The 25,226-nt window shown below is 40.8% G+C and overlaps 1 protein-coding gene across 2 annotated transcripts in view; it reads left to right on the top strand.

Moving 5' to 3' along the window:
• Positions 1 to 21,919, top strand: part of RAMP3 (receptor activity modifying protein 3) — a 97,610-nt gene extending 75,691 nt beyond the window's left edge. For both annotated transcript variants that reach the window (XM_090049964.1, XM_090049963.1), the window contains one exon: positions 20,782 to 21,919. In XM_090049964.1, coding sequence (XP_089906090.1) covers positions 20,782 to 21,037 — 256 coding nt within the window. In that variant the 3' untranslated portion in view covers positions 21,038 to 21,919. The remainder of the gene's footprint in view (positions 1 to 20,781) is intronic.
• Positions 21,920 to 25,226: the final 3,307 nt, after the last annotated feature.

Raw genomic sequence — 25,226 nt, 5'->3', positions numbered from 1 at the left:
TTGCAGGTTAGTCTAACCTGGCTAGGTTAAACCAGTTTGTAACTACACAGTCATCCCCTCTAGAGTAAGGAAATCAGGCACATGCCTGCAGTGCCTCAGGCTAGAAGCCAGGGGGTGCTAGAGCAGCCCTCCCTTCCCTTCCACACTGCTGAGCTGAGGGGATGTATGGCCAGGCCCCAAGAAGATGTTCTTATTAGAGAAGGATTCCCACCCCCCAACCCTCACTGCTCCTGATTGGCCAGGGAGCCAGCAGGGATTTATACAGCATTTAGTTATATAGCATTTATCAGCCTATCAGCAAAACAAAAGCTTCTCTGATTAGTTCAAGCTCTTAAACAACTTTTATAAAGGAAGGAACAGAGGGACATTACCAGTGGAGCTGTTGATTAGCTCCATAAAGCCCTAAGCGGACATTGTCCTGTCTGTCTTTGTCCTGTCTACCTTACATAGACACCTCAGCATTAGCTAGCATACCATGTACTGACTACGGTCCATGCTGTGGGTGGGAATCCATGCTTGATCAGGGAGTGGTGAGGGGGAGACGGGGCAGGGGGAAGCCAGACAGATGCTGCTATGCCTGCCATTTCTGCTGGAGCTCAAGCAAGGGAACAGAGGGGAGTGGCCAGCCCAACTCTCTGGAACAGAGAGCCCTACCCAGAGCAGCAAAGCATCTGGCATGCTGGGCAGCTCTGGTTTAAGTTAAATCAGGAAGAGGTCTGGGACAGATGTTGAGTAAACCGGTTTGACCCAAATCAGTTAAGTCTGATACTACATTCAACCAGGTTTATCTCAAATCAGTTTCAGCCATTTTCAGACTAGTTTGTGTGCACTGAATGTCTGTTCTATTACAGGTTTAAAACAGTCTCTGATCACTTCAATTGGTTTATGTGTGTTTGTCCCTAGTCTTGAAGGTTAGGGGACTCACCGGGTCTTCTTGTAAAACATTTATTTCCTCCTAGTTTTTAAGAGCTCTGATTTTGGGAGTCTGGCATCCTGTTTTCCATTTCACAGCAGATCATAGATTTAAAGTGTTTATGGGTTTTAAGGATGTACTCTTGCTGTCAGGCTAAAAATTAATTCTGTTCACTGTGCATCTAAGATCTTTAGTAGTAAAATTTGCCCTTCTCAGAGACAGCACAGAACAATTAAAACATGTTTTTTTAAAGAGAAAAGTGACCCCAAGAAATGTTCTCATGTGTTTTGTATTGAATAATAGGTCCAAGCAGTATTGGGAGTAGGGGCTACAACCCGGGTACTCTTCTATCTAGGATAGTGCCTGCCTCACTTAGTTACAGATTCAGACTCTCTCTTACTTGCTGCTTCTTTGGCCCCTGCATATCTTTCCCTCTTGGTTGCCCCATGAGCCGTCTTCAACAGGAAGGGTGGGAGAGTGCTTTCAGCCCTGCCTAGCCACTGATGTGGTAGTTAGGAAAAAGGCAGGGTACCTTATTGACAGTTCCCCAGACATATGGGATTACATCTGAGAATGTGCAGTTAGCCATGCCCAGTTGCACAAGAGGGGTGTATTTAGACGAACATGGCTGTGCGGTATGTGGTGCTGCAAACACATCTGAAGCGCCTCATACTTCATAGTCATGTGTTCTCCGTGCTGCAAGGGTGCACTACTCTACTTTTTTTTCCTGAGGGGGCGTGTCAAAAAAACCCATGGGGAAAAAAATAAATGGAGCAGTGCATGCACAGGCAGCATGCACCACCGTAAAGTGGAGCTGAGCTGCCTGGAGCCATGCTGTGCCTGCTAGCCAGGCTTCACCTGGCAGGAACACTGCTGCAGCCCTGGGAGGCCCCCAGGACCCCATGTAAGTCAGCTGGGGCTAGCATAGCGCTGGCCTCGCCCTCTCTTACCACCCCAATGGTAACTTGGCACGTGCCAAAGCATGCGTGGCATGGGCGTTTCCCAGGGGAGCCAAATGTCTGTGCTCGTCTGGACGCAGCCGAGGAGTCTAATGTGACAGGTGTTTTAGAAACAATTTTCCTAAATTTCCCTGGAAAAACCTGAGAAATGGGATACTGCTGGTGCCACTTACACAGCTAAGTTCATGCTCAAGCTTGAAAAATGGAACTCAGTGAAACTCCTCACGTGTACAAAGATAACCATGTAAGTAAGTTCTTGCAGGACCTGGGACTATTTAATAGAGTACAAATTCCCATCTGAGGGTGACTATTGGCAATTGCTTTTAACACTTTATTTTTTGATCAAGCACAATTAAAAATTCTGCATGTAAGTACTGCAAGATCTCTTTACAGTATATTAGGTGATCTGGTCTCTTCTTCCACTGATCCCATCTTTCCAGATAACCTCTAAAACTTCTGCTTCTTCATAATCCTCGAGTGCCTCTAAATGGCTTCGAACGGCGCATGAAGGATGTGCATAAAGATGATAACACGTAACTGGTAACACCTGTTAGATATATTTACACAAACAAAACAAATTTGTGCATGCGAAATTTTGCCTCTGCAACATAGCCACCTGTTTTTATATTTGGTCAGGAAATGAAGGACAAGGTTAACTGGGAAATAAAAGGCAAAAGTATGAGGTTGTGTGTAATTGGGGTAAGGGTACTTAAGAATGCAAAAACAGCGACCCAGCTGCAATTTTCACGTTTTCCTTTTAGAGATAGCATTCTGTGCGCTTAGCACATTCGCAAATCATACAGGAAGGAAAACATATATATTGGAACAAAAAGAACCCAGCAGTTAGCCTTCATGTCCATTGTTCAGGTTCCCTTAATTTAGTTGTATCTAGTTGTGCTGACAAGAAGGTGTTGTCACCAAATATGTCAAACCTTTCTTCCCTCTTAATTTTCACTTGCTTTCAGCTTGTCTACAAGAAGCAATGAGGGCAATAAATGTCCTTGTAACAAGGAGGCTTGTTAATCCTGTACAAGTGCTGCTAAAGCAATACTTTGCCTTTCAATGGTGTTTCTTTGAATATCTTTGGAATTGGATGAGATTGACAAAATACTGCATCAATTTTCTGAGTACTGCTTGGTGTCTTGCTATTACTCATTTCAGAGTAGCACTAAAAAAGAACTGTTCAGTTTTCAGAAGAATGGAAATGTGTGTTTGCCAAGAAAATGTGATGGTCTCTGGTGGCTGCAGGCCTGCAAATAGGATCCTGGTAGTTCAATTTAGAGCAAGCAGAAAATTTGTTTCAGTTCATATTGTTGAATTATTGGTCTTGTAGGTCAGGGTCAGTGCTTCAGATTGTACTCGGAACAGAAGTCTCAAAGGTTTGTCCTCTGCATCAGTAAAGTGTAGTGTGGAAAAAACCCAAACTGTCTTTAAACTATTTAGCTCAGGCACAGCTAGCAATTTAGCTGCAACAACATAGTACCAAAGGCAGAGCTCAGCTCCATGCTTATTCCTTCTGGAAGCTTTAAACTACCTAGCATAGGTATATCTGAAATATCTATGCTATCTGGAATATCTGGTAAAACAGGAATAGTTGATAGTATAGATGTAACTACAATCTGAAAAAGTTATGTCAGATTAAGGAATTTGTTTAAAACTTCACTGGGTTATAGATGTGCTGGAAGTGGACTTGTGGTGTGTTGTTGTTGGGAATCCTGCTGTGTTAAGTTTAGTTAGGCTATTTTCAGAAAATAGTTACAGAAAGACATAAATGATGCCAGTATTGCCCAGTACTTAGAACTTTGTATGTCCAGTTTCCTTGCCACTTTGGTAACATTGAAAGCAGGAATTATTTCCTCCATTGTGAAAGCCTTGAGAACCGAACCATGTAAACCTGGTCGTTCTTCATCAGGACTAAAGGGAACTGGCATAGAGAACTTAAAAAGTATGGCAACTTCATTGTCGAGGGATTCCTTTTCAGAATGCATGGTTGAATGTTGTACCTCATGTGGTTGAACTGTAGATCATGATGATTCTAAAACATGCTCATTTGGAGGAGGAGATATATTTCTATGGGATCATTTTATTTCATTGAACTGAAGTTCAGTAGAACTCAGCCCACCATGACTCACCTCCACACTGTTTTGTCACTGTGGATCTCTTTGAAAGTATTTTTTTCATTATAGGGTTTCTTTGGTTCTTTAACCTTTCTGCTGATGGACACTTCTCCATTCTAGTGTCTCAGCCTCTAAAATGAATTCCTTCAAGCGCTAGACTGTCAGAAAACAAGAAGTACCTGGGGCAGAACAAGAGGTGTTTTTGTCAGATAATCCTGGTATGCTTAGCAGATAACATTCTTTTGGTCCCAAATAATCTAAATTTAAGATTTAATCCCACTACTGTTGACTCAGTGGGAGCAGAATCTGGGCCCAAGAGATCCAAAGAACATACAGGCCACTGACAGGTGTGTGTGTGGGGGGGGGAGGGGCGGGGGGAGACCACATGCTTTACTGGAAGAAGTAGCATGTTAGTTCAACCCAACTCTGCAGCATCTGATTAGACTGAATGCTTCAGTGGGGCTTTTGGGTGCTTTTATCTAATAGCTGATTTGGTCAGTTGATTCAGTATTGACACTTTAGCTGACTGAATGAACCATTAGATAAAAGCCCCACTAAAGCACCTGGTCTAGACATTGAGCAGGCTGAGTCTAACTATCATGGTACCTCTTTTGGACGTGTGCTGGGCTCAGCACAGGGGCACATGGAGTTTAAAATAAAGCACCTGTTGTGGTTAGTTTGGTTTCTTTAACATTGGTAAGCAGCCTTGCTGGCTTACTGCTCCTGAGGCCTCCAATATTATTTAATATCTATATACTAGGTAAAATCAACTGGAGTTTTGCCAGTGGTTTCAGTGGAAAGACTGGCTCTGAAATGTGGTAATTTTGAGCTAATTCAGTGTTGTATTTTGCTATTGAAACTTACTGTTTTGGTAGAAAATGTGAAATGGCTTTAAGTAGGGTAGGCTTCTTTTTTAATATATCTTTGTCTCTTTATTCAATATCCCTCGAGAAATTTGTCATTTGGGCGAAGTACAGACAGTCAAAAAGCCTGAGGCTGAATCTATTCAATCCTTGCAGGTTACTTTAAGCTGCATAGATTGAAGCGATAAGCAAGTGAGCAGACATTTACTTTTGATTCTAGAAATGCAGCCACATGCTTGTGGTAGCCTAGGCCATAAGCCAGGGTGCGCCTGAGCATGCCTCCTTGCTCTGCTGGATCAGCCAGCTTGGGCCTGGGGGCAGGAGGTGGGGGCAGGAAGGGAGGAGGGAGTGGTTGTGGGGGAGGTGCAAAGCATCCGGGGATGCTGGGGGACTGTGAGTTAACTTGAATCTGGAGGGGATCTGGCAGAGAAGTTCAATAAACCAATTTAACCTAAATCAGTTATGTATGATACTACATCCGTCCAGTTTTATCTTAAACTGGTTTTGACCATTTTGAATGTGGTTTATGTGCACTGAATTTCTGTTATGTTACATATTTGAACCAGTTTCCAATCACTTATACCAGTTTATGTGTAATTTCTGTCTCTAGCCTAAATGCTAACTTAATTAATCCGTTATATTTGCACAGTTTAAGCTTATTGTTAAAATGCGCTATATCAATACCATGTAGTTATCCTGTTGCACCTTCTGCTAACACCAAGGTCCCAGTCTGACATTGCTGTTGTCAAGTGATGGTAGATATGCAAAACCTTGAAGGCTGGCTTCCTGTTGGAGCACAAATCAATGACACATAGCTTAAGTATTTATAGATTAATAGAGTTTTTCTTTTCTTTTTTTTTAAGTCAGAAGGGGCTGGTTGGATCATCTAGTCTGTTCTCCTGTATTGCATGGGACAAAGAGTTTTACTCAGTTTACCCTGGAGCCCAATAACTGGCTTGATTAAAGTAAATCTTCCAGAAAGCATTGAGTCTTGAGCTGAAGACATCTGGAGTTGAAGAATCCACTTATCCATTTTATAGTCTGTTTCAGTGGTTAATCATTCTCACTGATCTGTGCCTTATTTCTATCTTGAATTCCTCTAGTTAAAATTCTGTGATTCTTGGTATGCCTTTTACAACTAGATTAAAGAGCTCTTTAATACCTTCTCCCTCTGAAGTATCTCTACTGTACTGCAGTGCTGTCAACTCTGCACTTTAAAATGGATTTGCTTATACTGCTGTCTTCAATAGGATGACCAAACAGTGAACGAGGCAATTCCTTCTTTCAGAATTTCAGCCCAACTCTAATGCCTGGTTCCCATGGAACAAATTCTGCCCAAAGAATTAACCCTTATCTGAACAAGGCAGAGATCAGCCTCTGCTGCTGCTTGTATAAATCCCCCTTTCCCTTGAAGGAAAAATCGTTATAATTTTGAATAACCCAGAAGTGACACAGCACAGATTGTCTTCTGAAAGGCCAAACTTTCTTGTACAGGAAGAAAAAGAATTTGAAATGTTCTATGTAGTGACACTACTTGGTAATACTTATTGTATACATTGTATAACATTTGCACAAACACGTTTCCTACAAAATAAATGCCATGGATAGTCTGACAAGTCTGAGAGCTTTCAAACATGGAAAAATGTACCTACCCCCAAGCCAAATGGGCATCAAAGACTTACCCCCAATTTGTTGAGGGTTGCTTTTTCTTTTTGCAACATCAGGAAAAAAGGCTACATCCTGCATTATCAACAGAAGGAGAGAATTGTGACAGTTGCATGGTGTGGGGTTTGATTAGGTGAAGGTCCAGATAGATATGATACCACAAATAAAGCTTTCCATTCACTGTGATAAAAGCAGTAATTTTCAACAATAATGTACTTAACATCTTGGTTGCTGTGTGCCTCTTTCTGTGTGCTTAGGTGTATGTTTCCAGAACAATGTGATTATCCCCTCCAGTTTTTTTCCCCAGACTGGACACTATTGACATAATAATTGGCCCCCATCCAAATAAAAACATTTACAATTCTATGTATGCAGAAAGTATTGATACTTCCTTTGACGTGACTGCATTTAAAACTCTGGGCTATTGTTATTGGAATTGTTTCTCAATGAATTCCTTTTTGTCAAGAATTTTATATTTTCCCAGACATCAAAGCTTTTTTATGATATTATAATTCTGACAAGAAGCTGAGGTGGGGGGGAATAGATGTGAACACCAAATTTTAAATACTAGTAGCAGAATCATTAACTGATATATCTGCTTTGAGTGAGTTCAAGCCCTCTATTTGAACCTACTCAAACCAAAGCATGTTTTAACAAGCTCCTTGTAAACAACAACCACCAGGTTTCTTGCCTCTCCCCGATACAAACGTGTGGCACAGCCTACACAGTCTAAAACAACTGACAGGTTGTCGTGCTTATAGCACTTTTTGCTTTTATGTAGCATACAATTATTCCATGTTTTTAAATGCTTTCTCCTTCAAACATATTAAAGTCATGTGCTGTAGGGTATTTTGTCTTAGGGTATGTTGCTGTAATTAGGAATAAGAGATTCTGAATAGGTGTGTGTTCAGGGTTTTGCCAAAGTATTTTGCAAAGTTTGACCCAACTTGATTAAATTTATAAGCTCCTGAGGGACTGAAATCTGTGTTTTGCGTATTGTCAAGCACCTTGATAAGCTTAATAAACAATAAAGTTGCTCAGTATAGCCCTCCTACATCTGGGTTCAGGTGGCAGGAAAGAGAACCAGCTTCAAAAAAGGCCACTTCATTGAAGAGGAGGAGGAGGAGGAGGAGTAGCAGTACCAGTCACATCCTAGTCACAGGTCACCAGTCACATCCTAGTCACAGGTCACCATTCCATGGTGCTATTTTTCCTTCCTTTTTTCTAGGAATAGTTTTTGGTTTTTGTTGTCCTTTCGTTTTTCATACTCTTACAGAGCATAGCTTTCCTGGGTTAGCATCATGACAGACTGATGCATGATACTTAGTGCCATGCATCTGGTCGCTTCAAAAATCATAATTCTTTTAAGCTTCTAACCCATTAACTATTGAAATGTGACATATAAAGGTGACTGTCTGAACTACAGTGTGCGCTTATAATGAACATACTCTTCCAATTTAGGAAGCAGTTGTTTTTGTTTTAACTAATATGGCATAGCTCATGGGTGGGCAAAATGCAGTCTTGGGGCTGGATGCAGCCTGCCAGGCCATTCTATCCGGCCTGCGGGGCCCCTAAAAAATTTAGAAAATGAATATTTATCTGCCCTGGGCTGCCTGTCAAGTAGCCCTTGATGGCTTGCCAAAACTCAGTAAGCGGCCCTCTGCCCAAAATAATTGCCTGCCCTTGGCATAGCTGTTGTCTGCACTTGAAACTAGGAGTCTTCAAAAACAGTAGCATCATGAAGCCTGCTTTTATTTATTTGTTCTTCCTTTCATTGTATTTGGCCCCTTACTCTCACCGCTGAGCTGCTTATGTATGTGGATTAAGTACAGCTTTTGGGAAGAGCAGCTCTTCTGAATTTACCTGGGCCCTGATTTAGCAGAAGTAGTGGGAAATTGGGCTTTCTTATTCCGTCACTGACAGCTTTACTTAAGTGTCACCTGTAGTTTCAGCAGCACAACATGTGGGGTTTTGAGAGAGACAAATAGCTTTCATTTTGTATTTGCTTTTAGCACATTTTCTGTTACACTTATAAAGTGCCCAGATATCATAGTGTGATGAGCATGATATAAATGGGAGGTTTTATGGTCCTGTTATACTAGGATGAAGACAGGGCAATGTGACACCTTAAGGCACCTATACATAACTGTGGAGGCTGCTCTGATGCTCTGGTATTCTAGTGCATTGGAGCAGACTTGATTGAGTCTGTAGGAGTGTAGCAATTGTCGCATTCCAGCTGCCTTCTCTATCCCATGTATCAGCATCCCCACGCTTAAAAATGGCAGTGGAGGTGCTTGAACTAGTTTGTCACACAAGCTTTAGTTCGAGCACACCTGCCACCATTTCTAAGCACGAGGACGCTGGTACAGGAGATGTGGCAGCACTTAATTAGAGTGGCTTTGAGAGCTGCTCTAATTAAGGTGCCATCCTCCCACCCCCAGAACATGTGTAAAAGTGCCATTAGAGACTAAGGCAGACAAGGTTCTTTGCATGGATGTGATATCTTTTACTAGACCAACTAAATAGTTAGAAAAACTGTTCCTTGGAAGCTTTTGGGAACAAACACTCTTCTTCAGGCAGACTCTCCCTATGCTTGAAGAAGGGTGTTTGTGCCTGAAAGCTTGCAAGGAACAATTTTTCCAGCTATTTTGCTGGGCTAATGAAACATATCACATTTACCCAAAGAACCTTGTCTGCCTATGTCCTTAGACCAACATGGCTACAATCAACACCACTTTAGACTAACTCATTCATAAAGATGTAAGACCTTTTTCATAGATTCATAGATGCTAGGCTCAGAAGGGACCTCAACAGATGATCGAGTCCGACCCCTTGCCTAGGCAGGAAAGAGTTCTAGCGCCAGATGACCCCAGTCAGGTGCCTATCCAGCCTTCTCTTAAAAGCTCGCAAGGAAGGGGAGAGCACCACCTCCCTTGGAAGCCCATTCCAAATTTTGACCACCCTTCCCATGAAGAAGTTTTTCCTGATATCTAGCCTAAATCTGCTCTCTGTCAGTTTGTGATCATTGTTCCTTATTATCCCAAGAGGTGCCCTGGTGAACAGAGCATCTCTGATCCCTTGCTGCATCCCCCTTATGAATTTGTAGGTGGCCACAAGATCACCTCTCAGCCTTTTCTTGCGGAGGCTGAAGAGGTCCAGGTCCCTCACTCTCTCCTCATAGGGCTTGTTCTGTAAGCCCCTAACCATACGAGTGGCCCTCCTCTGTACCCTCTCGAGTCTATCAACATCCTTCTTGAAGTACGGTGTCCAAAACTGAATGCAGTACTCCAACTGTGGTCTGACCAATGTCACATAGAAAGAAAGTATGACCTCCTTGGTTCTATTTGTCATGCATCTGCTGATGCATGATAAAGTGCGGTTAGCTTTGCTGATGATTTTGTCACACTGATGGCTCATGTTCATCTTGGAGTCCACAATGACACCCCTTTCCCTTCTGTGCTGCTGAGAGGGTCACTTCCCAGCCAGTAGGTGTGCTGGATATTTTTGCACCTTAGGGGCAGCACTCTGCACTTGTCCTTGTACTGCATCCTGTTGTGTACTGCCCGCTTTTCTAACCTGTCCAGGTCTGCCTGCAATCATTCCCTACCCTCTGGAGTATGCACTTCACCCCACAGTTTAGTATTGTTCACAAACTTGGACAGAGTACACTTCACACCCACATCCAAGTCACGGATGAAGATATTGAAGAGTACAGGTCCAAGGACTGAACCCTGTGGGACCCAACTACCCACATCCTTTCAGGTGATACTGACCCGTCTACTACCACTCTCTGGGTGTGACCGCTAAGCCAATTTGTCACCCACCAGACCATGTAAACATCTATGTAACAGCCTCTTAATTTATTTTTGAACAAGTTAGTATCTAAGGTGCCACATCACCCTGGCTTCTGCCTGGCCTCAGACTACCATGGCTAACTTCCTCTCTGTAGTTATGGTAACATGTAAGTGCCAGATAAATCTATACTCACAACCACCTTGGAAGGTGGGAAGGAACTATTATCTCCCTATTACAATGGGGAACCAGAGCACAAAGAGTCTTGAAGCCAGGAATAACTGACAATCTGTATTTTCAGTGGACTTGGATTTGATCTCTTGTCTTCCAGACAAATGTCCTAATAACCAGGTTTTAAGTTGGTGTTCCAAGGTGCATTTTTCTCAGTCCCTCCTACTAGAGCTATTCCTTAGTGACTGAGAGAGAGAGAGAGTGAGAGTGTCTCTGTGTCTTTGGGGTTCAGACTTTCAGCTGGGAGCTGGAACACCCAGATTTTAGTTCTTGTACCAGTGACTGTTTAACTCTTTTATGCTAAATTGGAGCACTGTCAACAGGAATTTCTGCAGCCCCCATTAGAGCCTGGAAATAACTAATTCTCCTTGGACGTGGGTGATGTCCATTACAATAGCCTGACAGAGGAGGTAATTGAACAGATTTCTCATATTTGGGGGTGAACATTGTCAGCACCAGGCTATTGGTTAAATGCTAACAATCACTTCTTTCAGTTGTGTGAAAATCTGCCCACCATAAATCTATCCCCACCCCCATTTATGTTATAAATGATTTAGCCAATTGGACCTCTTCATACAAATAGTTTTGGGATGACCAAAGCAAACTTTTGGGAGAATTTTCTATCTGCTGAAAGAAATCATCCAGCTCTTATATTTAGGTGCCACTGGAGGCTTCCAAAACTGTCCAAAGTCCTAATTCTAATTGATTAAAAAAATTGTAGCTCCTTTTGCTTCTGACTTTTTGTGTGTATGAACGTGATATGCCTTTGTATATTTAATTACAACAGTGATGCCCAACCTTTTGGCCCCATGAGCTAGGTGAATGGAATGAGGCCTGTCCAAATTGAGCGTTACAGGCCAGGATTGGGCCATGGGCTCTGCCACTACACCCTCCCATTGGAAATGGGTTCTGGGGGCCTGGCATTGCCTTCTCCCACCCCTTATGCAGTGGGATGAAGCCCCAGGGGGCTGACACTGTACTCTTCTGCCCCTGTGTGCTGGGATTGGGCCTGATCTAGATTTAAGCCAGTGATCCCTAACTGGTCACCTATGACTAATAGTAGATAACCACTTGGACAGAGCTTTAAGGAGGTTGGAATTACATTTTTGCTAATAAATCCTTACTTTTTAATGAAAGCCCTTGCTTGCTAAATATTTTGTTGGTATAACACAATATTGCTTACTTAACTGGTTGCAGGCTGCATTTTCTTTCTAGTTTTACCCTTTGCTGACTACAGCAGTCATAGAGTCATAAGAAAGTAGGGCTGAAAGGGACCTTCAGAGGTTATCTAGGCCAACTGCCTGCTCAAGGCAGAACCATCCCTATCCAAATCATCCCATACAAACCATAATCTAAATTCCACATAAAAGTACTTCCAACCATGACACAACATAGACCTAACACCCTAACTTGCCACAGGAGAACAGTGACAGCCAATGTCCTACTTTTACAAAATGTTGATTCAAATATATGCTTAAAAGGCCCCAGGTAGTGGGCCATGCCCCCTGCTACAGAGGAAGGCAAAACTCCCCGCAGTCCATAGAAATCTGGCTATGGGGTAAAATTCCTTCCTAAGCCCAAATATGATGATCAATCTGATCTTGAGCAGAGGGGCAAGACCCTCTTGCCAGGAACCTCTGACTTTGGTGCCGGAAGGATCACTGGCCCACTCTAGTCAAAGTCTCCAGCCTTGATTGTAGCCAATGCCTAATGCCTCTGAGAAGCCTTGAAAACACCCTGTACACATAGCAGCAAAGGGAGCAACCAGCAAAGCCCAGAAGCACAGGAAATAGCCATGGTAGAACATAGGCATAGCTGTGCCTAGATCATCCCTGACCAGTGGCTGTCTAACCTTTTTTTTTGAATAATTCCAGTGTTGGAGAGTCCACAAAACTTCCCTAGGCAGTCTATTCCACTGCCTCACAATACTAACAGTGAGGGAGTTTTTATGGATATCCAATCTAAATGTACTTTGCTGCAACTTCAGGCCACTGGTCCGCATCCTCCTCCCTGCAGCAAGAGAGAGAGGTACTTTCCCTCTTTGTTCAAAATAAATTGAATACTTGGTTTTGCATAACCCAAGGCCTCCTCTTTCTATTTACATTTTCAAGCTATATATTTTGGTATCAGGCAACAGTTTGGTGCTAAATTTTGTATAATGGGATTCTCAATTAAATTTATTCAACCAGTATTAATTTTCTCACAGGCTGTAGACATGAACCCCAACTCAGTGTTCTGTAAATGTCTCAGAAGGAGAACAGAGTGTTTCTATTATTTTTAGCCCCGAGTGAATAAATCTGTCACAATGCCATCTATAATCCAGTGGAGTAGCAGTCAACTATACTTTATGGTAGTATTACTAACCCAGCTGTTTTTCACTTTCTATCCTTTTCTCTCCCTACAGCTTGTGGAGTTTTATTTTCTTTTGTCTGAATTGTAGGCCCACAGTACAAGATGGAAGTGACGATTAAATTAGGGAGATGCAAGTAATATGGATTTATATATGAAACTGTTTCTCTTAGGGTGTGCCTACATGTTGTCCTGCAGTGGAGGTATTACTGCTCCATGCTTTAGTACTTCCAAAAGGTAGTACTTGCCCGTAATTGCCCATACTGCTCTTTATGCACAGCAAATGGCTATTTGTAGCAGCTACTTTGCCATAGTGGCACGCTATAACAGGGGAGCACAGTGCTATGGTGATGTACCTGCTGGTCACGTGTAGACACCCATGGGCACTATGTCACTGTAGCACATAGCTATGGTGATGTAGTGTCACTTTAGATGTGCCCTTAGAGTAAGGACACATTCAAGTGAAGGAAGATGAGATGCAGGCACACATTTTTATGAAAGAAGGAAAAGTACATTCTAGCACCTTTACAGCATGTGCTTCATCTTGTTTGGCTGTGAACTTGTAGATAACTAAGCTTTAGTTGCTTAATGCTTTTGAAACTTCAAGAAATAATCATGTGGAAGTTTGACTCCTTATCTGAAGTTTATCCAAACTATTCACACCCTTTAATTCTAGAAAATTTGGCTGGATATCACTCAAGAAGATTTTTCTTGTGAGACTTTTTGGTACTTCCTGCTTCCACTTTGGCTGGAAAGACCATAAGAGAAGCCTTTCTCATGGTATGATATTTTTAATTATTATTATTTCAGCACTTCTAGTTCTGGTCCTGGCAGTGACTCAAAAGTGCAGGGACATGAAAGAATAAAATTTGTTTTTAGTGAGACTGACTTTTTTCAAATTAGTTTTACAATTCCTGTGAGTGTGTACAAGGGTTACAATGTATAAGTTTTCTTTTTCTGACAACCTCAAACTTCTTCTTAAAGGCAGACTCTAAACATTACTTCAACATTTGTTCTTCTAGCTTAAGTTAACCTCTCCATGATGTTCGGTGAATGACATATTAATAGCCAGATTCTTCCATGACTTGAAGGAAGCTAAAGGAGTAAAAACACTGAGCTAAGGACAGAAGTTACACATAAACTGGTTTAAGTGATCAGAAACTGGTTTAAACCCGTAACAGAGCAGAAGCTCAGTGCACATAAACCAGTTTCAAAAGGACTGAAACTGGTTTAAGATAAACCTGGTTGAATGTAGTATCAGACTTAACTGATTTAGGTCAAACCAGTTTATGGAACATCTGTCCCAGACCCCTTCTTGGTTCAAGTTAAATTAGAGTCTCCCAGCATCCCAGGATGCTTTTCAGCCCTGGGCTGGGCTGTGCTGTCTTCTCCAGAGAGCTGGGTTGTCCCCACCCCTCTGCTCCCTAGGTGGAGCAGTGAGGGCTGGCTCACAAGGGGGTGGCTTGGGAAACCCGGCTGGGAACCACAGCTGGCTCTGCTGGTGGGGGAGGTGGCGGGGTACAGCCGTTGCCAGGCTATTCCCTGTTGCTGGAGCATGGGGGCAGTGAGTGAGGGGCAGGGCAGGGCAAGGGGTGGTGTTAGGTGGGGGAGCAGCCTGAGAGGGACTGCCAGCAGGCAGGGAGCCAGCAGCAGACCAGCAGACTCCACCCACTCCCACCTCTGGCAGAGACTGAGGCAAGAAGTTGATAGGAGGAGGGGGGGACGTAATTCCCCTCAGCTTCCCCAGGCCATGGAGGAGTGGGAAGAGGCTGGGGAACTGGGGCAGGAGGGGCTGGTCCCCTGCCACCTGTGAACACAGGGCCAAGCCTTGCAAGACCAGACCAAGAGGTAGAAGATGTTGACAAACACCTGGCACAGTCATTACACGTATGTGTGCTGGAGATGGAGCTAAGGGAAAAGGAGAGGGCCCCAGACTGCTTGGGCTGGTTGTGACCAAAGAAAGCAGAGAACTACATTTACATGATAAAGCAAAACCTGTAAAAGGTGGGAGACTGGAACACCTAAGCAGAGACAAAAGACATTGAATGCATGAGAGCCCTACCAAGGTGCTAGAGGTGACAAGCATCTAATGTCAAGGCATCCAAGGAGGAGAAAGGGGGGCAAGTGAGTTTAGAAAACCCCAAGTAGAGATGAGGCCTGTGGGATCTCCACTTCAACACCTAAGACAACTTGCTGATTCCCTAAGAAGGACTTTCTGAATACCCAGCTATAAGGAGACACTCTACCCTCAGGATTACATAAGACTTATGCAAGGCTTGATCTTGACTTTCTTTTAGGTTTATTACATTCCATTTTAAGTTAGCCTAAGTTGTGTGTGCTCTCACTGGGCTTGTCTACATGTGGCTCTTTTAAGCAGGATTAGCCTAAAATTGCCATTTTTAGTGATGTTTTTTGGTTGTTCTTTGTTGTGTCTTTGAGGTTGCAAATTGCTGTGTTCAATACACACTCACTTCAGAGAAAGGACTATTCCTGTTCCAGCTTTTATGATTTCAATGTCACTCTCTTTTTCCCCACCCACCCCCTCCTCAGTCTGGCAGCAGCTGTCCTCCCCAAGATCGAGCAGGGTGGAGAGGGAGAAGCTTGGCTGGCACTGCTGCCCCTCACCCAGGCAGACTGGGGATGGGGTCTCCACCCTCCAGTATGCTAGTCTTGGGCTGGGGCCTGGCCTTGCCCCTTCTGTCCTTTGGCAGTGGCCAGAAGGCTAGGGGGTGTGCTCTAGTGCCCCCTGGTCTCTGGTCTGAGGAACTGAAGGCTTGTGGCTGCATTTTCTGAATCCAAAGTGAATGTGTGTTCACTTGTTTCTCAGTTTACTCTCTGCGGTTTAGACTAAACTGCAAAGACTGAATTGATTCAGCCTTGGGCTTTTTGACTACCTGTACATAGCCATGATGAATTTGGTCCACTCTTTATGTCACCTGATTTAAAATCTAGTTTTAATATATGTAGACTGAAAGTTTTTGATTAGATCTGTGGATACAAACACAAGTATACCTGGATATCTATCTTTATATCGGTATAAAAGTGGAGGGGAAACATGACTTACAGTCCAATATTGCTGTGGCTCAGTGTGCACTGAACTGGATGTGTGCATGATTATCTGCATGCAATGTATGTGATGGAATTTTATTAGTAGGACAGCTGTATCACCTGTGTTGGGGCTGTCCAACTGCTGGTCTGCAGGCTGCATGTGGCCCACAGGGGGTTAAGTTACAGTCCCCAGGCTCTTGCTCAGCTGTAGGTCCCACTATTGCTCCATCTGCACCAGCAGCTGGGGGCTTTGGACTCCCCCTCCCTCCTCTGGCTGCCTCCTCCTTCCTCTATCCCAGGGAGTGGGACAGTGCGGTATACATTGTGGGGAGGTAAGGGTGAGTCCAGGGCCATGCAGTGCAGTGGTGGGAAGTTGGGGTACCTGTGCGGGTCCTGGGGGCCTGTGGCTTCCCTGGTGTGGCCTGCAGGGCATGCAGCTTTTGCTTGTATGGCCCATGGGACATGATGTCCCTGGCCATTGGAAGTTGAACAGCCCTGATCTGCACAATTACAATTAGTTGGAATTTTTTTCCACAAAACAGTTTTACATTGGGAAATGCTGATTCATTGAACTGAAACTTTTCAAGGAAATGCATGCTTTTGACAAAAAAAAAATGATTGTGAAGACTTTCTCAGCTTTGGGATGGAGTTTGTGATCACAAGAAGAGAGAAGGGGAGAGGAAAAGAACAACTTAGTGCCAAGTGCCCAATGATTAAGGCATTATTTTGAAAGTTGGAAAACACAAGTTCAAGTGCCTGTTCCCAATTGGTTCCCAAGCCAGTGGGCTACTGGGTGCTCAGCTTTGGGTGTGTGAGTATATCTTGAATCCTTATTTTCTGGCCAGTCTTATGCATGCCATATTTTGAACTTCCATTAATTTTGATGAACATTCCAGAGACCCCGTGCTATTGGGACATGTGCTTATATCAGAAGGTAATCAAATTCGTGAATTTGATTACCTGCAATTCTAGACTTTAAAAAAATGTAAATATGTATTAAAATTATTTCCTTGCAATCAAAATCCCTGAAAAATCATTTTTCCCCACAAATTTTACATAAGAAACAAAACCCACAATAAGCCCAACATATTGCAACTTGCACTATAAATTATTCATTTATTCTCAGAAAATCTGAAGAAGCAGAGAAAACATATTTGTTCACTGAAAATAACTATACAGATTTGAAAATAGCAAATGTTCATTTGAGAAAATGTGTGAAAACTTGCGATTTGTTTTAAAAAGAAACTTGGCCGTTTTTGTTGCTGTTGTTTTACGCCAGATTTGGCAACAATTGGTAAATATGACTAGTTAGATGGTTTCTCATAAAAAACATTAAGAAATGCTCATAAACATGGAAATTGGTAGACAATGAGACCCTCAAGATTTGTCAATTTTTTGTGCTACAATGAGTATGTAGAATGTGTGAAATTAACCTCAGTTAACACTGAATCTGTGTTTTGAACACTTTGCTTACACCATAAGGCAACTTGAGTCAGAGTTATAGGATTATACCAGTAGTTAATAAATCCAGTCTTCACTGTAGAAACCACCCTCATTGCTGGTATTAATTTACACCCTTGTTGAACATATTAGGAGGGAGACCAATATCTGAAACAGCATAGAGACTGATTAGTTGCCTACATCTACAGATTGTTCCTGAAGCTGAAGTTCAGGAATACTGGTGGGACACGTAGGAAAAAATGTAAAACATTACTTTTTTTCATTTGACTTAGGATAACAGCCTCTGTCACAGACCAGGACTGAATTACGATAGGTGCCGTATAGAAACAGAGCAAAAAGACATCTATGTAATTAAACTTTTACTAACTGTTCATACCTACCTCCACCTCAAAAGAAAAAAAAAACCTTATGCACCAGTTAGTCAGAAATCATGTTTTGTAGTACCCAAAATTAACTTGAAACTTTCCAAGCTGGATAACATACAGTACACTTTAACAGAGATTATTGGTGTGCATAACAAAGTGAACACGTTATCATCACCTGAATATCTAAGCTAATGGAGTATTACTCACAAGCACATCGTTCTCAAACAGTTCAGATGTTTCCTAATCTTTATTCTTGTAACCGTCTCCAAAAGCAGTGATAATTTGTGATGCAAATTCTTTTCAAGGGATAGGTATTTAAATGAGTGTTCTTCAGAATTTCAACTATTAAGGCAGCAATATTATATATTGATATTTAGGTTTCAGTCTTTTGTGTATAATATGCCAAACCTAATTATTTTTTATCTTGCTCCTCAATGGTTGCCTAGTTATAATTCCTTGGAGTGTATTTGACTTTAAATGTAAACACAGTAAAATAACAGTTGAAATAAGCCAACAGGCTTGGAAAAATGAAGAGACGTTAGCAAGGAATGGTAATTTTCTGTAGACTTTAAGCCAACCTGGACAGTAATATTCTTCCTGTAGAATTCTCTATGTTTATACAGCAAGTTCTATTAAATGGATAAAAATCTCTGTTCTTTGTTATTTTCCTTTGTGCTGTGCAGACAAATGGATAGGGCTTGGGGGCTCCATTTTTTGCTCTGTCACTGATCTATTCAATGACTCTGGGCTTGTCATTTTATCTCCCCGTGCCTGTTTTTCACTAAAATGGGGATAAGGATACTGGCCTCCTCCTAAGTGCTGTGATCTAAGCAGCATAACACAGTATTATTCTAGTCTCCAAGATTTTGAAATATTATTTCTAGAAACTACTTTTATGTCCATGGGCATGTGTTTCATGACTGTAAACTACTATTTAATTCCTGTAGAATTTTGTTTGGTTTCATCCCTATTGAATTCAGTAATATTTTCCAACAGGGGTACTGTTTTTTGGTAGGGGCATTGAAGTATAATCAGATGAAAGATAACCAAAATGAAATATTATTCTTCACGTCACTGTCTCATCCGCATACAGTAGGGTATATTTAGAATCTAAGTCAGCCTAGGACATAAAAGATGCATACTGCTAGAACAGATGAAGGATGCCATTATTAAAATTATGAAAGGATAATATTGGTATTTTATTTTTAACTTATTTCCTGTTTTTGCTGGCCTTGTCACAGAAGCTTCCTTTCTACTTCTTTTCCTTTAAAATATACATGTACTGTTTTTTCTCATGCTAGGCACGATGTTTCAGAGCCTCTGCATGTGGATGTCTCAAGTCATTTGAGGCAAAGAGGAAGATACGGCATTGACTCAGAAACCAAACCAGTTCAAAGAGAAATGGGAGAACATAGGGGCTTTTTCTTCAGCTGTGTTTATGAATCTATTCTTTTCCCTTATGCACGCAGCTTGTAGAAAGCAGCCATCCAGGTGGCATGTGGCATTCTGCATCTATGTGGCAGTTGCAAGGCAGCCAACCTGTATTCTCAATGGCAATTGCTATAAAATAGACCCTGACATGGTCTCACTTCTACTACTATGCAAGCTGAGACTGAGTTGCTACTGATCCACTGGAGTATTATTCTTCTCCTGTAAGAATAAGTCATCAGGGAGGAGTTACTGAATTTGTCTACTGTAGTGGGGAGGGAAGGATCCACAGAGTGTAATGCTGTCCCTTAACTCATCAAATGGTTTCTCTTGTCTCTCTCCCTTCCTCTCTCTCTCTCCTTCCCAGCCCTTTGAAATAAGTTTAAGTCACACACCATTGAAAAGAACATTGAAAAATACAACAGACAATTATTCAGCTTCCTTATTTATTTCCCTCTCTATAGACTGTCCAGACAATTCAACGTCTTAATTTCCTGTCTCCTCCCACTACTCCACCTTTTCCCGAATCTCCTTTGCTCATGACACTATCACAGCAATGCATCCAATTATTTATTTAGGCTTATTGTTTCCTTTTTCTGAAAATAGTTTGTATTTATAAATATAAATCTTGGTTACATTTGCACATTATGTGTATATTTTGGTACATCCATTACTATGCTGAAATGAAGTGCTACATGTTACACAGTGGAGAACAGTTCTCTGCAAGATGTCAGCTATAGGAATTACAGTTTTCTGACATGAACTAAGTGCTTCTGGAAAGGTTAAGAGTTCAAAAATTAACATTTTCTTTGCTTTTTGTCATCTCATTGCACTAAAAACATAGGGCTGCAATTATTATTCAACACTTCATGAACTTATGCTGTAACTGCATTTGATCTCAGCCTTGTGTCCAACTATGGACTAGGCACAAGTCATGAGTACTAGCTCAAAAGTTCTTGTTTTTTCTACATTTTTTTTTTTTATGGGTAATATAACTACTTCAAGCCAAGGGAATTTCATTTTATCTTCTGCATAGCAAAATGAGAGCATGAAGTACCAGCCACATGGTCTAAGATTTTACTCACAGTACCTGGTAGCCTAATCATGGGAACAGGAGTTTTCAGTTCTGCCTCTCACTCACTATAACATCTCTGGTACCCACAGCCTCCATTTACTTTCTTTTGGTAGAAGTATCCATAGCATAGATACCCTTGCATAGATTCTAGAGATGATAACAAATGAAGGTTGCATTAAATCCATATACAGATATTACAAATGATACAAACATAATAATAACACTGGACTAATTGGCATTTGTAGTAGTGTGCTTTGAGATCTTTCTGATGAAGGATCCTATATAAAAGCCAAGTATTATTAGTAGGTACTGAAGTAAAATTTGGGAGACTATTTCTTAAAATAATTTTAAAAACTTGCTCACTTTCCAAGGATTTTGTCTGGTGAGCAGATGCAGCGGGAGGGAACAGATTTTATATCCCGTCGAAAGTCATTAAAACACAAAGTGGTAACAAACTGTTTTTTCTTAAAGATTTTGTTTTCTTTAGACTCATTTTTCTTACCTTTTCTCCCCAGGTATTATGATAATTTTACCCAGTGCACGGAGCATGAAGCCAACAATGCAAGCTGCTTCTGGCCAAACCCCCTTGCAGAGCACTTCATCACTGGAATCCATAAACAATTCTTTTCAAATTGTACATCAGAAGAGGTCCATTGGGAAGATCCTCCAGATGAAATTCTCATACCTCTGATCTTAATCCCTGTCTTGCTGACAGGTGCCATGATAACGCTGGTGGTGTGGTGCAGTAAGAGAAGTGATATTTTAGTATGAAACCACTCTCTGTTTTTCCCCCATTTTCTGTCTTTCAAAATATAAGAAGAAAAGTTGATTCCGTTTCACATTTCAGATCTGAAGAGCTTTAACCTGTCAGGTACTAAGAGAGAAAACTTTCCTATGGTCAAACAAGTGTTCTGCTTGGACCTAAAGACAACTTCTAAATTGAAGGTTTTCAGCATTGCTCATACAAAGAAACCATGTTTTCATCAAAACCAATAACTGTGGTTAACAGGTCATGGAAATCCCATTCAGGTTTTGATAATGAGGGAATGGACTTGCTAGCCGAAGGAGAGTTTGGTTGAGTGAGCTAAAATTTTCTAAAATGATATGTATATGTATTTGAATGCACAATTAGTGATTAATTTACAATGGTGTTATGCTGGACCTTTGAGTTTTCCTTTAACTTTGTTACTTCAGTGGAAGAGCCCCACTAAAGCAATTTAACAAGAAGATTACCACGACGCAGCTTTTCTTGGAGGTTAATAAAAATATATTGAATTAAAGATTGCAACTGTTGTCTTGGGGGAAGGAACAATTCATACGGCCAGTAACTATTAATACAGAGAAAACATTGTGTATCTAAAACGTCCTTTGGCTTATTTAGAATTGGCTCATCTAAGAAGGGACTTCAGGAAGGATGGAGATCTTTTCCCAGAGCTGGAAAATACGAAGGGAAGTGGAATGATTATGAATTTACCAAGGAATGGTAAAGGAACTGTCATATGCCATATCCCTTTTTTCTTTGTTTTAATTATTATTCTTATTATATTGATGACTGTGTTCACTGTGTGCCCCCTATTTTCACTCCACAAAGAATCTTTTTTGTTCAAGTGATGTCCTCTAAGCAACAATAATAAAAAGTGTTATATTAATTGAGGTGCTTTTCAGAGTTTAATTTTGAACACAAGTCATTTTCCATCTCTTAAAAAGTGCATAAGATGTGAAAGATGTGAAAAGAAAAGAGGTGAGAACAATGCTTGGAACTGACAGAGCATGGAGGAATGGAAAGAAACAAATTCAATGCACTAAGGCTTATTAAAAGACAACACACTCCTATATAATGATATAAATAAATATAGAATGTCCCAAATATATTTTCTTTTTGTGTTCCTATTGTAACATTTTTTCTGTTACATGCTAAATGTCTTTTAAACCAAATATTCCATTATTCTGAATACTCAAGACTTTTCATGCATAAATACTCATTTCTATACCTCAGACACTAAAATAAAATACAGCTAGAACTGCTAAACAACTATGTCTTCTATGTCTACTAGATAGATTTCCTTCTTTATGTTTTTAACCTGGTATTTGGGGTGCTTCTCATATATGGGGCATATGAGAAATATGCTTTTAAATTAACACACAAATTCTCCCCCTGTTTAAAAAGAATACATATAGAAAGATAAACTGTACTTGTAGCTATACTACTTTGTATGTATCTTCCCCAGAAAAGCAGATATAATATATATATGCATGTGGGTTCTGGTCCCTTTAATATAATTAATGCTATATTTTTAGTAATTACAGGTTTTGTAAGATACTTCCCATGTGCATTTCAGTAAATAGTGACTCATTTTCCTTCTTTATGCTAATTATCAGTTTATATTTGTAAAATCTGTCAAGATGAAGATATATGTGCAAAATATTTTCATTGATGTTATATTTAATGTTATATTTAATATATATTAAAGAGCCCTGTGTTCCAGCATCATGTTTAGAGCTGTGAGAATAATGGTTGCTTTTTGGTTCACTGGCTTCACAAAAACCATGCAAAAATGTTTCAGGTTGGCCCAAAATGAAACATTTTTGATATCTTTGGCAAAATGAAGGACCAAGAAAAAAAAATCTTTGTGGAAGATTGAAATCTTTACCTTGACCCAAAATGAATTTTTTCTTTGGGGTTTTAATTTTCTTTTAAAATTAAGCCTTGCCAAAATTCAAAACATTTTAAATTGGAATACTTAAATTGCTTTTTATTTTTTAAGATGAAATAAAACATTTGCCTTTCAGATTTTGTTTTATGCTTTTTTTTTGGTCTGAGCTTATTTGCTGAACTTGTTATGGGTTGTTTTATCTTGGTTGACCAGAAGTGGCATTTGTCATTGAATAAACTATTCATCTGAAGGTGTCCTCCCAGCTCTAGTCATGGTGAATGACATCAACTAGTTTTGGAACCTAATTCAAGGGAAATTCTCATGTTGCATTTTGATGACATCATCCTTTTGCATACTTATTATGCTTTCAAAACAAAAAATGTATTTAAATGAACTAGATGCCAAATTTAATACTGCTTTGTTTTGTTTAATGCTTCCCCATAGACTAGGGGTAAATTTTTCAAAACCAACAGAAAGTATGGACAGGGGTTACATTTCTAGCAAGGGAAACGCCATGCTTCCTGCAGTGGAAATGTTGGCTATGGGGAAAAAATTTCCCTCACCAAGAAAGACCTTGCTTGTTAAAGAGTTTCTTATGCAGGAACAAATACCTGCATGCTTTCCTGCTGTTTGATTGCTCCTGGTGATGGGGAGGCATCAAACAGCAGGGAAAGGCTCCCCATATCTTCCCCAGATTGGGGTGACTGTAAAGATTTGAGCAGTAGTTGCCCCCTGTTACGGTTTCCAAGGAGAGGGGGTGGCTTCAGGCTGGAACACCTGTATGCTCCCTCTTATGTAGTTTTCCAGTGCTGCAAATTTCCCAGAAATGTGTGGTGCTAGAACGTATGCCTATCCATAGCCTAAGTCACTTTGGGCATGTAAAACTAATCAGCTCTAGTGAGAAGCAAAGTTTATCAGATCACTTGCAGTGTCACCGTAATGTGGCCACATAATTTCTTATTCTAGAGCTGGCATTGGCAGAGTTCATGTGGAGTATCCTTCAACAGCACTGCCTTGCATGGAAAGCTTTGTTACTTTGGATTGTACTTTGAAATTCAATAGAGTTGTTATCCTAATGAATGCAAGGAAGTGATTAGGATGAAGGGATATAAATGTAATGGGCTTTTTCCTCACAGCTTATATTATTTTTCAAAAGAGAGGATTTTTTGCAGGCACAAATATATTCAATTTTCCCTAGATGTGAAATTCTGTTAAATTAATCCTCTAATCAAATTAGGACTTCCCTAATCTGTTTGTTGACTATGCATAGGTATTAAGGCAGAGAATTTAAACAAGCAAATGGGAAAAAGAGACCACCAATTAGTACAGCTGAAACTGTAGCTGCTAAGTATTTGCAGAAACCCTTCTGGGGAAGGAAGAAACCACAGTAACCAGTTTTTAACAACTCCATTGCATTAATAAGAAGCCAGTGAAATAGATATGGTATTTGCATTGGAGAAAGAAAAAAAATGTGGTCTACTCTACTCTAATGTGGCTATGTTGCATGCATGGCTGCTCGGTCACCTTTCCCCTCCCTAGCCTGGGTCCTGTGCCAAGAAAATCATGTCTGGCCTTAAAAATGTAGTTCATTTTATAATTGCAAATTAATTTCATGTTACAAGAGAGTCTCAGAGGAAAATAGGCAGAAACTCAAAGAAAAATAGTCCAAAAACCCCACTTAGAATGCAAGCACTATTAACAGCAGAAAACTAATGGCATCCTTGCTAAACAAACAGAAAAAGCAATAAATGTTACTGTTTTCTGATTCTGTGTGTGGGAGAGCTATGGCTATATGTTCTTTTTTTATAAGGTGAAACACCTTCAACAGGGAAGATTGGACCATCTAGGATCAGGGCAATCTTGTGACAGGAAAAAGACCTAGTATCAAGTCCTTGATCCATGCCAGGTAGAATGGTAGGAAAATTAGTGTAATGAAGCAGGCTCTTTGCTGCTCGCTTTGTGAGAAAGGGCTTTCCTAACTTAGTCATCAAGTTCCAGGAAAGGATTCATGAGAAGAGATAAGCACCTACCTCCACCTTAAATTGAAGTGCCTAACTCCCTTTGAGACATTTTGTCCTGGCTAATTTAGCTTGCTTTCTGTTGATCACATTGGCTTTTTAGGAGCCCATTTTAGGTGAGTTTAGGCATGGGGATACATTATATGCAAATCTGGGTGCCTAATATGAGATTGCAAAATCCACTGAGCAAGAGGCCCCTTAGAGTTAGGTACTCCGGTGCTAAACATCACCCTGTTTGAGACTCTTTGTGGATATAATCTTCAAGTACAGAACCTGAAATGTATTTAG

This window comes from Crocodylus siamensis, chromosome 5, assembly GCF_052110815.1.
Source record: "Crocodylus siamensis isolate JL-2025a chromosome 5, ASM5211081v1, whole genome shotgun sequence".
Taxonomy (NCBI): domain Eukaryota; kingdom Metazoa; phylum Chordata; order Crocodylia; family Crocodylidae; genus Crocodylus; species Crocodylus siamensis.
This window is presented reverse-complemented; position numbering and strand designations above follow the sequence as displayed.